The sequence below is a fragment of the Myotis lucifugus genome, unplaced genomic scaffold (assembly GCF_000147115.1).
Source record: "Myotis lucifugus unplaced genomic scaffold, Myoluc2.0 scaffold_1827, whole genome shotgun sequence".
Classification (NCBI taxonomy): Eukaryota; Metazoa; Chordata; class Mammalia; order Chiroptera; family Vespertilionidae; genus Myotis; species Myotis lucifugus.
In genome coordinates this window covers 7,379-21,151 of record NW_005872875.1, presented here as the reverse complement: position 1 = coordinate 21,151, position 13,773 = coordinate 7,379, and the positions used below count along the sequence as shown (strand labels likewise).

General features: G+C 43.5%; 1 gene segment (V, D, J or C); it reads right to left on the bottom strand.

Annotated features, from left to right (window-relative positions):
- Positions 1 to 10,253: 10,253 nt before the first annotated feature.
- LOC102433870 lies at positions 10,254 to 13,773 on the bottom strand. The segment is given in 3 exon segments: positions 10,254 to 10,333; positions 13,259 to 13,591; positions 13,725 to 13,773. Coding segments are annotated over 3 exon segments (462 nt in total).

The following is a 13,773-nucleotide window of genomic DNA, read 5'->3' as shown; positions in this document are numbered from 1 at the left end:
CTGGGGGTGAAGACGTGATCACATAAGCAGGACCCACTGTCTTCTCCAACAGCCAATTCAGAGCCACGATCTAAAGGCATGGACTCTGTGACTCACAGTTCTGATCAAGAGACTAAAGAGAAAAACAACCAAACTGGACGTGGAAACTATTATCCTCAGTGGTGGGAACTGACAAAGCCACAAGGTGAGGGAACAAAGTGTTTTAGAAAAGGTCTGAGCACAATTAGAGCTGGGATCAGGGCTGTGGTCCGGGTCTAACTTGGTTGGAAAGAGAAGTCAGGGAAAGGTATCTATTAGAAGCAGGCTTGGTAGGCCTGCTGTGACTAGGGTGTGAGGTGCCTCATGAAAGATTTCCCAGGACACAAGCTGATAGGAAGATAATGAAAAACTTGCACATTTCTGTCCAGGCATAGTCATGTTCAACACAAAGCCAGGCCACAGGCTATTGGTGTCTGCATGGGATTTAACATTGTCATAGCCAGTGAATTGACAGGCAGCATTGTGTTCTGAGATTTCTGTCTGGGCTCTCACAGGAAATGCTAAACCGAGCCTTGGTTGCCCCACAGTTTCCTGACTGGACCCAGGCGGTTTCTGCACAGGCAGAAGGTGCCTCTGCAAGGCTGTGTCTTTGCTGCTGGCACAGAGGTACACGGCAGAGTCTTCTGGCTCCAGGGCATCCACGTGAAGGTATAACTGAGAGCTGTCTGGGCATTCGGGTGAGAAGCGACTCGGGACAGTGTTATTTTCAATGAGTTTCTGATAGTTGTAGCTAAACATTAGCTCTGGTGGCTTCTGAGCACTCTGTTTATACCAGTACATAGAATTATGTCCCAGATGTTGTTTGCATTTCAAAGACTTCTTATTTCTCATCCCCATGACCAGGTGTCTTGGCATCTGAGTAATTCCGGTGTCCATGAGGACTGTTGGGGGGAAAGGGCCAAAATTCAGACAAAGCCTAGAAAGAAGGGTATTGCGGCAGCCACAGGGGAATGACTTGGAATTCCAGGACAACCATTTAAGCCCAGGACTCACCTGTTCCCAGGAGAAAGAGGACCACATAGCAGAGCAGCTTGTAGTCCATGGTGGAATCAGGATGAGTGGCATCTTCTAACTGGGATATTCTGGTCAGGGGGTGGGCTCTGGTCTCATAGGCCTTGGTTGGTGGTTCTGCCTATGATGTCATTGTCGCTGATAGTTTCCCCTGCTGCAGGGAACAGTCCTTCCTCCCCCTTTCATGCCTTATATAGATTCTGATAGAGGATGGATTTCAATGGATCCGGATGGATTATTCCTCTGGCAGCTGCTCTTTTGCTATTAGCTGCCTTCCTCATCATACAGTTTCTCTCTCTATTCTCTTCCCTCCCAGGACTCCTCTCAGCCACATATAATTGCCTCCTTCCTTCCTTGCTCAGTCAGGCAAGACATCGCTCAAAATTCCATTTCCCCTCAGTGTCTAGGCTCATTGGAGGCCTTTGCCCAACTGCACGGAGGGAGGTAGATTGGATGGAATAGTGCCCATCACTTAAAGTAAATGATTGTGATGCAGGCCCAGAGCCAGACACAGGGGAGGGTGCTGAGGGAACCATACAAGGGACAACCAGCGTCTGCTTCTGTATTGAGGGTACAAGGCTTGGCTGGGCTTAGAGCAAACAGGTTGCTAAAAGAGAACACAGGAATTGGCGCAAGACAGAGGGAAATCAATTTGAAAAAGATTTTAGTTTAATATTGTTGGGATGTCTACCACTGATGCCCCTAAATGACATAAAGATGGAGTCCCAAAGCCCTAGCTTCCCTCCTCATCCCACCCCTCCACTGACTCCCAGTCCTCTCCCTTCCCCCCAGCTCAGAGGTTTCAATAGAGCCACAGCGCCTCCTTATGGCCAAAGCGGCACATTTCCCAGATCTCAGGCCTCTCTCCAGCCCAGTGTCAGCAATCCAGACCAATTCCTCATTCTGGATATGAAAACCTAGGGAAGTCTGAACAGGAAAGAAGCGTGCAAAATATCAAAAATAGTTGGCAACAGTACCGCTCATCCACTTTCCTAGGACAGCCAATGTTTGCTCAACAGAAATTGGCTATGTCTGGTTTCTTAGTAATAAAAAAAACACAGCCATGAAGATACTATCCCAGTCTATGTGGAACTTATAGGCCAGCTTGACTGGTTCAACAAATGCTCACTGAGAAACTGCTATGGACAAGCATAAAACGTCATGTTCACCCACAGAACTCTATTGTAGTGAGGTCATCAAACACACTCAAGATAATGACCAGGGAATAAAACATATCATATGATCTTTGAGAAATGTATTCTGTACTCAAGTGATTAAATCACTTTATATGTGTGACATTCTATTCAACTCTTACATGAGAGGGAGTGCAATGATATGACCCCCAAAGACCTGACCACTGCTAAAATGTTAGAAATCAAACCAGGCCCATCATTTCTACAGATGGCTTTCCATTTGGGACTAGCTAGGATGACCTACTGTGAGCCATTTCTATTCACTATGTAAACTACCTGTTTGTGCCTCTTATAGGCTTAGTTATTGAAATATCAGCTAGTTTTTAAATGTACCATTTGCCAACATTGAATTTTTATTTTCGAAAGTTTAAATGGATGAATAAACATAAAAATGAAATGATCCTTGGCTGCTAAATAATTTTTACCACTTATTATTATGTTAGGTATTTATTACCAAACTGGAGTAACAGGAATTTATATCTATCTATGTTGGGGGGAAGCAGGGTAGTTATACATGCTTTAAGTCAAGAGTTGATAATTAAATTTTTTTTAGCCCAGGGATGTGCTGGGTCAAAAGGAAAATATTAGCATTTTTATAATGTGACAAATTTTATGCGATTTTTAATGAGGACCATAAAAAATGCAAAGGAAAATGGGTTAGAATTTAAGCAAAGGGGGTTGGACATTCTCCCCCTGAGAATGTTGGAGATAATCCATTCTCATATAAGAACCTAAAATTAACCCCCATTAAAATGGTAACATTATTACTATTACAATTATGATGATGGATATCCACTGTAACAAGAAGACGCTCCAACTGGCCCCACTACATGAAACAGCAAAAGTCTGAATAAATAGAATTTCATTGCATTGTTTGGCTCCCAATACATTAGAAAAATTCCAAGGATGACAAACAACACAATTTAAATTGAAACCTCAAACAATGAGTGAAAGTGAAAAGCTCTGTTGCCCTGAAACATTAGCTAAAATAAATATTTCCCAAAGCAAGTGGTAGGTGAAAGGTGAGTTTAAGTTATTTGAATTAGGGAATATGCCTGAAGAAGGAACATAATCTAAGGGTGGTCTGATTGCATGAAGGAATAGTGAAAAAGTGAATGGTAAACATATCAGTATATTCAAGCAAACATTGTCTATTTAAAATAGTAATGGCATATGTTGCTTGGAGGTAAATAGGAAAGACATAACTGATTCCAAGACATCTCAGATTTGGGATATATAGTACTGAAAAGGAGCCCCAAGGATACATGTAAGGAAATCCCATTTCCCTGGCCAGTCTCTAATGTGCATGCACTGGATGGACTCTAGAAGGCTCAGGAGAAAACAGGTGGTGAAAGGCTGGAGAGCTGAGATTTCAGAAGACAGTCACATTGGCGAATACGCTGTGATTCCCACTGAGGCCCCGGAAAGGCCATGCACTAGTAATAAGGACAGATGCTAGGGTGCCCTAAAAAAAGGGACAAACTAAAATAAATCCTAGCAAATCCTGCATTTAAACCTGCCAGGATGAATCCTAACACTCTTTATAAGAACATAACGTAATACAGAGTCTCTATTCTACATCACCCACAATGTCTCCCAGAAATCCTTTTATATCTTTCATGTAGAATATTTTAGTAGTTTCTTTAGTAGTTCATTCCACCTAAAATCTATTCCCCTTTTGACCCATACTGCTACCATTGTTATTGTACCAAAACAAAAATTTTATCATGTTATCTTACTTAAGATAGGATCAAAGACTAGCTTAGCTACTACCTAGAGATTTGTGCCCATTTTTTTCTTTCCATGTCTTGTAATATTCTCCGTCATCTGGCTACTGTCTTCTCTGGAGGACACTTCTGAGATGACACTCAATCACAATTAGGAATAATCATAATGGTCATCCTTCTGAAAGAGAGTCTGCAATGCACAAGTGTACCTCTATTGGCTCATCCCCCGCACACTTTCTGTCTAATTGATCTATTGCCATGGATTTCATGCTTTTCCAAATATTTTTATATTAACCAGGGAACTCGCTGACAATCTAAATTTCCTTTTGGTCTTAGAAACTTCACCTCTCCTTTTAGTTTTCACTCATCAAACATTTTTAGCCAGAAGTATGTTTTTAATAATATTGTTATGTGTAATATGCATATTATGTATAAGATGTACAGCATTACATCTTAAGTTAAGAACTTCAGTGCCTGGGACAGGGCCATTACTTGTTTGTAGAGTCCTGAGTACTTCAGTAAATTTATTAGAAACCCCTGCTCTAGCTGATGAGAAAGAATTGTGAAGACTTTTGAGCATACCAATTACAGAACTACCCTATTGTGTACTGTGAGCTATGCTACAGATGAAACTGCAGTCAAGGGTCTCACAGCAAGGTGTGTTGGATGAACATGTTGTTCCCACAGCTTCCTGGCTGGGCCAGCAGGTTTGTGCACAGGGAGGCAGTGACTTTGCAGGGCTGTGTCTTGGCTGCTAGCACAGAGATACACAGCAGAGTCACCCATCTCCAACGAGTTGATATGAAGGTTCAGATGAGCTTTGTCCTGAGATTCAGGTAAGAAACGACTTGGAACTGTCTCATTCAGAATGAGCTCCTTATTATTGTAGTAAAACATTATCTTCAGCAATTGCTTGGAGTCCTGCTTATACCAGTACATAGCATCATGGTTCAGCTTTTGTTCACAACTTAGGGACTTCTTATTTCCCACCCGCGTGATAAGGTATTTTGGAATCTGGAAAACTGCTGTGTCCAGGGAACCTGAGAAGAAAAGAGGCAGAATTCAGACAAGCCCTAGGAGGCAGCCTGTGGCTGGAGAGGTGAAAGGGCAGAGAGACTAAGAGTGGATCATGCCACTGGGGCCCCTCACTCACCTGCTCCCAGGAAGCAGAGGGCCACACAGCACAGGAGCCTGGAGCCCATGGTGAATTTGGGGAAAACAGGCCAGGCCCTAGCCCAGGATTCTGCTCTCCAGTGGTAAGAAGACCAGGCTACAGTGCTCCAAGCCCTGACTGGTGCGTTGCTGTAACGTCACAGCCTAGAATGATTTCCCAATTCTCTAGCTCTCCTCACATGAGTTCTCTTCCTTTTTCACCTCCTACACTTGCTCCTTTCAAAAAAGTTTTAACTTCTTTTTTTCAAAGGAATTCTGGATTTCTAGGGACAGTTTGAGTGCGTGGGCATGTTGTCTCAAGGATATTTGTCTGCTGTCATCCTTGTGCCAACAGCTGCCTCCCTCTGCTGTCCCAGTCCCAGCATCTGGCCACTTCCTCTCTTCCTCTCCCTCTCAGGCCCCCTCTCAGAGTCTGCCTGGTCTCCTTCACAATAATACAGGATGATACCACCCACATCCTGGCTCCTTTGAAAATCTGACTTACTCTCAGACTTTGTTTCCGTTGTGGGACACTGACTATGAGGTGCCCCCTGAGAACCAGCTTCAGGCCATTTCCCATTGCCTGGATTGGTGCTAGTTAGGAGCAAATCCAGGAAATGAGTCCTTGAGTTTATTGAGGGGGATAAACTGCAGCCCCACTCTCTGTGATATTCTTATCTGTCCAGGGGCAAGAACTATGTGGGGAATAAGGAGCTGCTAGGGAGATAGAAGTCAGATATTATATGCAAAGAAGTGATCGAGGTGAATAACTGCATCGAGTTGGGGAAATTTAAGTGGAAGGATTTGACTGTCCTTGAATAGTCTACAGGTCAACTTCTCTTTTGGTAACAGTTTACAACTCAGTGTCTAGCCTAGCGTTCCTCAGCCTCAGCACTACTGACATATTGCACAGGATAATCCTTTGTTGTGGGGGTTGTCCTGTGAAGACAGGATGTTTAGCAGCACCCCTGGTCTCCATCTACTACATGCAGTAGCACTGCCCACGCTCCAGTCATGACAATCAAAAATATCTCCAGATATTGCCAAATTACCTTTCTTGAGAGCCAGCTTCTTCTTTATTCTTTCTATCTGTCCTTGACCAACCTCAGGGGTTCTGGTGGGGCTACAGCACCTCCTAGTGGTCAGCAAGGCACAGATCTCATACCTCAGCCCACTGGGCCAATCTTCAGCCCATAATAAACCCAAGTCAGCAAGGACCTGGGTAAGGCCAGGGAACCAGGACTGCCACAGATCTCTCTCTCTCTCTCTCTCTCTCTCTCTCTCTCTCTCTCTCTTACACACACACACACACACACACTGTTTGGAAACACTAGCTGTCAATTCCTTGTGAAACACCTTAAAAAATTGCCACCACCGCCCAGTCCCCACCATGGTTAAATTTTTTTTTGAGTGAACATAAAGCAAGCACTAGAGATACAGCAGTGAACACCTCAGAAACCACTACCATCCTTGCTGGAACGTCTAGCATGCTTGATTTGTTGGTGGTCATTGAATGCTGGAACGTCTAGCATGCTTGATTTCTTAGTGCAAAGCATGTGTAAGACAATATGCTCACTCTCATGATGCTTATATTCTGATAAAAACTCAGAGATTCCCCTAGACTAGAAATATAAAATAGGTGACATATGGAGGTTAGGAGTATAATCAGTATTAACACAGTTAAATACTGTCCTTTGCATGGAATCTCATTTCCTCATCAATAAAACAATGGGCTGACACACATAATTTCCCAGTCTCTGTCCAGTTTTAAAATTGTATGACCCTAACTGGAGATATCCCTAGATGTTCCCTGGGCTAGAAAACTGGGCATCCAGTGTCCCAAGTACCTACCTCATTGTACTACATAGTTTATATGTGAAGCTTTTCAAAGGAAGGGAGAGAGGGGAGGTAGAGCGAGGGAGAGAGGGGGGAGGGAGGGAGGAAGGAAGAAAATAGTAAAAAACATGGATAAGAGGCTACATATAATGCTAAGTCTGCCCATACGAAGACGTGACTATGCTTAATGAGTAGATTTCAGATGAATTATTTACTTCAGTGTTTTTTGCAAATGCTCTTGAAAAATCAGGTGCACATCATCCAACAAGATGCAGATGAAACCCCTGTAAAGAAACATGTGCCACATGGCATAGGGTTAGTTGTGCTGGTTGTCTTATATTTTCAACAGAACTTTTTTGTTGCTTATTAAGAACTGTCCAAAGGATAGGATGAAATAAAGAAATGAATTCTCTGCCACTTTTTTGCAGGGGAAGCCTCCACAGAAGGAACGAAGGGCTGTCGATGGGTGCTTGGGAAATGCCAGGGTTTGATCACAGCACAAAAGTAAAAGAGGGACGAAATATGCAATAAATTTAGCATGAGGATAACTTCATCCACAAAGAGGTGGGGAGTCCTATGACCTGTGGGGATGAGGCTCAAGAAGAACTGGAACAAAGGGGGAGTGGGCTGGATGATAGCAGGATGCATATTTTGGACATTGATCATATTTGGGGTTGTCCCGTATTTAAAACCCTGCTTATATTTGAGCAATTCCCTACAGTTTGGGTATTCATGAGAAACGGTGTGTGTGTGTGTGTGTGTGTGTGTGTGTGTGTGTGTGTGTGCTGGGATGTTTAAAAGTTGAATCTTCTTTCCATTCTAGAAGTAAGACCTCCATCATTGCCTCTGCTTTTGGTGACTTTAACAAGGACAGAGCTTTCTCCATCACCAGTCCCTGAGAACTCAGCGGGAAGACCAGGCTGTGTGGTCTGGGATAAGGGGAGGGAAGGAAAATCTCTTGTGTCTAATTCTGTCAAATTTAGTTACCTGGACACAGAGTTCCATGAAGGTTAAAGTTACATCTGACTCAGTCTCACTCTTCACTGGTGCTCAGAACTGGTTTCTAGGGCCTGCTAGGGGACAAGGGCATGACTCCCCTTCCATTCTGCCCAACTGGCTCTTAGTTACTGGTAGCTCTGACCTTGAAAAAGTCCCTTTTCTTTCTGATAAAAAACAAAGTCAACATACGCATTGGCCCTTTTTTAAAAATATATATTTTATTGAATTTTTTTAGAGAGGAGGGGAAAGGGATAGAGAGATGGAAACATCAATGAGAAACATCATTGATCAGCTGCCTCCTGCACACCCCTCTTAGGGGATCGAGCCTGTAACTCAGGCATGTGCCCTGACTGAGAATCAAACCAGTGACCTCTTGGTTCCTGGCTCAATGCTCTGCCACTGACCTGCACCAGCTGGGCACACATTGACTCTTGAGGTCATATGCCTGCAGGGGGACAAATGACCATCAGTTTTCCAAATGAAAATTCAGATCAAAACCAGATGGGACAGCCCGCTCCTACAGGTCATTCATCTTCATAAATCATCAGTTCATGCTATTGGCCTGTTTAGCTATTGAAATTTTATTTAGCCACTCAAAATATTTATGCTTACTATTTCTATTATTATATGGATTATAAATATTTCATCTTCAAGTCATTTGAAAGTAATATGAGTAACAATTAACAATAATTAAATGCAATACTGTGGTGTGTGGGCATTATTTATTAACTTTCAAATGTGATTGTGTGTCACCTTATCATTATTATTTGGAAGAAGCTGCAGATGTTTTGTGGAGTGAGGGAGGTCCAGGCGGACCCTGAATTCTCAATCTTTAAGTTAAAGTTAGTCACATAGAATATTCAATATTGACTTTAAAAGTGTGAAGTGTGTTTTCCTGCAGTTTCTAAAGTTTATAATTTTTAACAGATGTTGAAACTTGTTCGTAATACAGAAAATTAAATAATTTCTATCTAAGTGTAGGCAAATGAGTTGGTTGTCTTTAGCAGATTCCTGTGTTCCATTCTAAGACAAATTAGAAGCCCTGACTGGTTTGGCTCAGTGGATAGAGTGTCAGCCTTCGGACTGAAGGGCCCTAGGTTTGATTCCAGTCAAGGGCATGTACCTTGGTTGCAGGCACATCCCCAATAGGGGGTGTGTAGGAGGCAGCTGATCCATGTTTCTCTCTCATTGATGTTTCACTCTCTATCCCTCTCCCTTTTTTTTTTAAAGAAAATCAATAAAACATATATTTTAAGATGAATTACAAAACTAACTTTCAAAAAAGGACTAATCATTTTTCTGTTAAACTACTTGAGCTAGACTTTCACTTTCGGGCAGTTGCGTAGAATAGATAGATATTCTGAAACTTCCTTCTTCTACATACAGCGAGAGTTGACATAAAATATAATTTTGTGGACTGCCAAGATATTTAAGAAATAAGGAAAATTCCAAAAGTTAAAAACAAAACAAAACAAAAAAAAACACCAGGAGCCTTGAGAGGAAAAAAAATGAGAAGCTCCTCTCAGATCTGGGATGTGGATGTCTGTCTTTTCTATCTCTAGGTATTGGGGTATCAAGTGTTCTTGAGTCTGGATAATTCTAGCTGCCATGGGTCATTGGATTGGAGATAGAGTCCAGAAGGAAATCTGCTGATGGTATTTTGATAGAACCATTTCATCAGACCCAGAAGAGCTTCCTGTCATTTCCTGCTCCAGAACTCAGAAGACCACCCAGCAGAGGGACAAGAATAAAACTCTTCCTATACACTGGAGTGAGGGTCTTGGGGCTCTGGGGCTCCCTTGGCCTAGTAAATAGATATCCCTAAGTTATTGTGATCTCTGCAAGATCCCAACCAACCTCTGGCCTCTCAGTGCCTGAGTCCAGGAGCTCCCATCCCACCAGGCTGGACTGAGCTGAGTGGAGGCAGACAACATTTAGGTATAATTTTATGCATTGGTATGAACAGAATGCTGGGCCCCAACCCCAGTCCCAGCCTTCTTGTTGTCTCAGGAATGTACTCCACCTGCATCTGCCTGTGGGCTTCACTGACCCCACCTCAAACCCCTCTTCCTTCTAACCCCTTGTAGGCTCCCAAGCAACTAGTCTGGAGGTGCAGGCTGGGGCAGAAACACCTGCAGATCAACACAGAGCAGAACACTCTGTATTTAACCCCTCACATTCCAGCACTGACTCACAGCCTCTGCCCACCCCAAACAAAACCAGACTTGCCCTTCACCCTCTCCCTTCCAGGGAGTTTCCTCAACCTTCCCTCAGAGCTCCCTGCATCTCAGCAGAGTCATAGCTCCTCCTTGTGGCCAAAGAGAAGCCCTGTGCCAATACTCAATTCTCCCACAGAGACAGTAATGCAGTACAGGTCTGAGAGAAGGACATGCAGTCAGAGGGCTGTAATTAGGCCCCAGCCCGCCCATCTCACAGGGAAATCATATTCCCCAGAGCATTTGCTTCCCATGTTTGGGGTGAGACAGCAGCAAGCTGATCCAGCTCATACCTGTGACCAATCTTTCTTTGTGGCTGCTCAGCTCTGCAGATGACTACTGGCACCAGGGATTACAGATGTGAGAGGGCCATGGGGAGAGGTGGCCAACTAAGGGTGAGTGAGTGAAAAAAATGTTATTTTATAGTTTGAGATATCCATTCCACAGGGACTATCTCCTTGCAAAGTATCACTGACATTAATTAAATAATAAATAATGGCTCTTAAAAACCCTGTAGCTAATCTACATACAGTTCCATGCTTAGAAGGACCCCACCCTTGCTTCAATGCCCTGCCCTCATTATCTTCAAAGTATTACTATTTGGACCACAGACTCTGCCAGTTGTGTAGCAGGTCTCAAGTACATGAATTTTAGTTTCAAATCCGTGGTCACCTCCCAGGGTGCTGATTTCCCTTTAGCACAACCACATCCAGGCCTAGGAGAAGAGGACACAGAGTTTAAAATCAGAACTGGAGGAGGAGCCTGATGTTGGAAGCACAGCAACAAGCCTTGAATTGGGGCCTGGCCTGCCCAAAAATGGGCTCCATGTTCATCCCCAGAAATTCTCTGGTCCTGGACACAGAAGGATACACAGCACAGAATATTGTCGCCCACACAAGCCCAGAACACAAAGGGGGATTTTCCAGCTCAAGGTTCCTGTTTTGTGGGTTAGACACTGAGGTCAAGGTGAAGGGAACCCTCTTCCCAATGTAAAATGATCTCTCCATGAAGTCACTTTCCCATGGACCTCAGCACCAGCTCACAATGTGTGACCATGACCCAGGCTACCTGTGTATCTAATGGGAACTCAAAAGCATTTCCTTAGATATGATGACTTTTTGTCAAAATATCATTACAAAGTAATTGGAATGATGGGTGCATGAGACAAGAAATGAGTGAAAATCAGTAATTACATTTTATAAAAATAGCTGTACCAGCTGGAAAGACCTTTTGAGTGTCATTCTATCAAACCATCTAGCCCCAGGTAGAATTGTCGCTGACGTGGATCTGGTGTCTTTGTCCATAATGCTCTCCAGGAGTACCTCATGCTCTTAAGTACTTAGCTATGCACTAATGAGGGTTTGTTTTAATAGGTAGAGATGATAAATGTATATTAAAAAGATGCCTAAGCAAAATGAATCTTTACAGATAGAAATCATGTCATTGATTGTCAGTGATGGATTGAGGCATTGTAAAGGGGCATGAGAGAACCCTCTAGGTGATGAAAATGTTCTCTAGCTTTATGAGGAAGTGCTAAAAGCATTTATATCTATAGTAGAGGCCTGGCACATGAAATTTGTGCAAGAGTAGGCCTCCTTCCCCTGGCTGCTGGCACTGGCTTCCTTCCGGCACCTGGGATCTGGGCTTCCCTCACAGCCCTGGCTTCCTCTTGAAGGATGCCTGGTCTAATTAGCATATTGTCCTTATATTATTATAGATATGTGGTGTCCCCCAAAATGTATACACACTTTAACAGCTGATAGCCCAATTCATGTTTCTTTCTTTCAGATTTAACCCAATAAAATTAATAATTATTCAAAGTGATGTGTACATTTTTAGGACACCCTGTATATTACTCAAAAGTCATTGCTCTCTTCACTTAAAGTCTGTAATATTTACTGTATATATTCACATCAGTAATAGTTATTTAAGTGCCTAAGGACAGATGTATGTTACATGCTCTAGTGAATGTCATCTAATGGATCATCGGGCATAAATATTTCCATATTGTGACTTCTAAAATCCTGAACTATAGGGTTTCTGGACAAAGTGTGTCTGTATCTACTTTGCACATAAGATATGGTAGGAAAAACTGTCAGAGATTAAAGAAGGACTCAGGATCCAGATTCCAATTATGTCCTATTTTAACCTTAGTGTGTCTTTATACAACCCTGGGCGATGGTCTGATGGTTAATTTAATGTGTCAGTGGGACTGGACCATGAGGTGCACAGATATTTGGTCAAACATTGTTCTGTGTGTTTCTGTGAGGGTGTTTTTGGATGAGATTCACATTTAAATCACTAGACTTTACAACTTAGACCTTAAAACTCTCAAAAGCAAAGAACCCAAACATTTTTATTTTCTGTTTTATGTGATACAATTCCTTGTACAACATATAGGAGCAGAAATTATAGAACTAAAAGAACAAAGGAAAGAGTAACAGTTATTCTTCATCCTTCCCATTGTGGCCACTGTGTCCCATGAAGGAAGACTGTTCTCATGGCAAATATCTCATTCCCTTTCTGCTGCAGCTGGGAAAACACATCTGGAAAGCTTTCTGCTCACACAGCCCCCATGAAAGATGTCAAACAGCCTTGGTGGGGTGGGGGTGTGGCTACAGTGTAGAAAATAGTGCCTTTCTTTGTTGTGACAATGAAGGGTCAATGGATATGTGTTGCCTTGAAGTCAAATGTTCCTGAAGCTGTCAGGGGAGAGGTTACCACAAGCACAGATGATGTGAGACCTTCCCAGGCCTATAATCTGGACCTGGAAAAGGGAAGCCAGATGTGGGACAGTGCCGGGGGCTGGGGGACAACCACGGGAGTTGAGGAACAGACTTGAGTTTGATTTCTATCTCTGCCGGTTATGAAATATGAGACCTGGGAATGTCTCATATTCTCTACCATCAGATAGAGAAACAAGCAAAGAAGTACTTCTGTGGCATGATTTCTGTGAGCATAAATACACATCACATCTGTAAGCAGCAGCAGGATGTTTGGGAGAGGCATTCTGCTCTGCTCAGGCCTGTGCCTGTGTGACTGGCAGCTGCCACCCTCGCAGTCACTTCCTGAGCTGGGGAGGAACCTTTTTGTACAGCAGGCTGCCTAGCATGCAGGGCTGTGTCTTCGCTGCTGGCGCAGAGATACAGGGCCGAGTCCGAGAGTTCCAGGGAGCTCATGGTCAGCTCAGAGCGATAGTCACTGAAATGTTGCACTGAGAATCGGTCAGGGATGTTTCCTTTTGTACTTTGCTTCCCGTTGTAATACTCAATGAGGAACTGGGGGCCCTGGTCCTGGGCTTGTTGGTACCAGTACACGGAGCGGTGCCCAGAGATATAGGAACAACTCAGTGTCACTTGCTGTTTTCTTGCTTTGACCAGGTGTTTGGGGGACTGAGTGACTCCCGAATCCACTGGGCCTGTTAGAAAGGAGACAGAGGGAGCTCAGGGAAGGGCACAAGGAAGTATCCTGCTACCGCCACCACCAGTAGGCTTGTATTTCAGGGATGGCAAACCCATATCAGAGGCTCACACACTGTGCCCAGAGCTCACCTGCTCCCAGGAGACAAAGGGCCACACAGCAGAAAAGTCTAGAGACCAT